General features: G+C 37.2%; 1 protein-coding gene across 1 annotated transcript; it reads right to left on the bottom strand.

Annotated features, from left to right (window-relative positions):
- Positions 1-213: 213 nt before the first annotated feature.
- LOC150078057 (uncharacterized) lies at positions 214-687 on the bottom strand. Its single transcript, XM_090384447.1, has one exon. The coding sequence runs from the start codon at positions 685-687 to the stop codon at positions 214-216; it is 474 nt and encodes a 157-aa protein (XP_090240573.1).
- Between the last annotated feature and the right edge of the window lie 558 nt (positions 688-1,245).

Raw genomic sequence — 1,245 nt, 5'->3', positions numbered from 1 at the left:
AAGTCCTGGTATGATCTTGTTGATGTATCCCTTTGCAGTTGCTTTATGAAATTGTTTCTAGGTCTCCCTCTGGGTCTAGTTCCATTAATCTTTCCTTCTATAATCAGGCTTAGCATTTCACTGTGTCTTAGATTGTGTCCGAACCACCTTCCTCTTCGCTCCTTGATTAGGTTTATCATTTTTCGTTTTTCTCCTGGTTCTTCTAAGACTTCTTCATTGGTCTTTTTTTTCGGTCCAGCTTATTTTCTTGTATTTTCTCCAGCACCACATCTCGAATGCTTCAATTCTCTGTCCGTCTCGTTTGTTTATCGTCCGGGTTTCGGATGCATATAGGGACGTGTTCCAAACATAGGATTTTAGAATTCTTTTCTTTATATGCTCATTGAAATACTTTGTTGTCGGAATTTTTTGTTTTTCCCTGAAAGCTTGTTTTTCTTGTCCAATTCGTGCTTTTATTTCATCGGTGCATCTTGCATCTTGACTTATCATTTGTCCTAAATATTTAAATTTTGGTATTTGTTCAATATTATTGTTTCCTGTTTTGATGATCATAGCTTTGGGGTCCTTTGAGAATGTCATGCACTTAGTTTTATTCATATTAATTTTCATATCATAAGCCTCGGCTGTGTGGTTGATCAGCTGTAACATCTCGATCAAGGCACTCTTTCTGGTTGCTACAATTGCCATTTATGGTCACCTCCCAAATTGCTGTTTTCAAGGGCTTCTGCCATCATTTTCTCCGCATAGATGTTAAATAGACCTGGAGAAAGTAGGCAGCCTTGTCGAACTCATTTTTTTATTTTTGTTGGGTCTGTTTCCAAGTTGTCAATATATACTATGGCTTTCTGGTCTTTGTACAATGTTTTTATTAAGTTTAGTATGTTTTTTTCCATTCCTATTTTTTTCAGGATTGAGAGTTTTGACCATTGTATTCTATCGAAGGCTTTCTCGTAATCAATGAAGCAAATGTAAAGGTTTTTTGTTCCTAGATCAATAAATCTGTCCCATGAGGGTTGCGAATGGCATCGCTTGTGCCCCTATCTTTCCTGAAACCAAATTGGTCGGATGCTAAATATCTGTTGATTTTGTCATTGATTCTCTGTTTTATTATTTTTAGTAAGATTTTGGATACATATGGGATAAGGCTGATAGTCCGGGATTGGCTGCATTCCTTGGTATTGTGCTTTTTGGGAATGGGATCATGACCGCTGTGCAATGATCTTCAGGCCATGATCCTTCTTTGAA

The sequence above is a fragment of the Mastigoproctus giganteus genome, chromosome 11, assembly GCF_048544385.1.
Source record: "Mastigoproctus giganteus isolate SK-2022 chromosome 11, ASM4854438v1, whole genome shotgun sequence".
NCBI classification, from domain to species: Eukaryota; Metazoa; Arthropoda; class Arachnida; order Uropygi; family Thelyphonidae; genus Mastigoproctus; species Mastigoproctus giganteus.
Note: the sequence above shows the minus strand (reverse complement) of the source record. Positions and strands in the feature narration are given on the sequence as shown.

Bases quoted from the DNA above. Each gene is read 5' to 3' on its own strand.
- LOC150078057 (XM_090384447.1), bottom strand. From the start codon at position 687: ATGGCAATTGTAGCAACCAGAAAGAGTGCCTTGATCGAGATGTTACAG.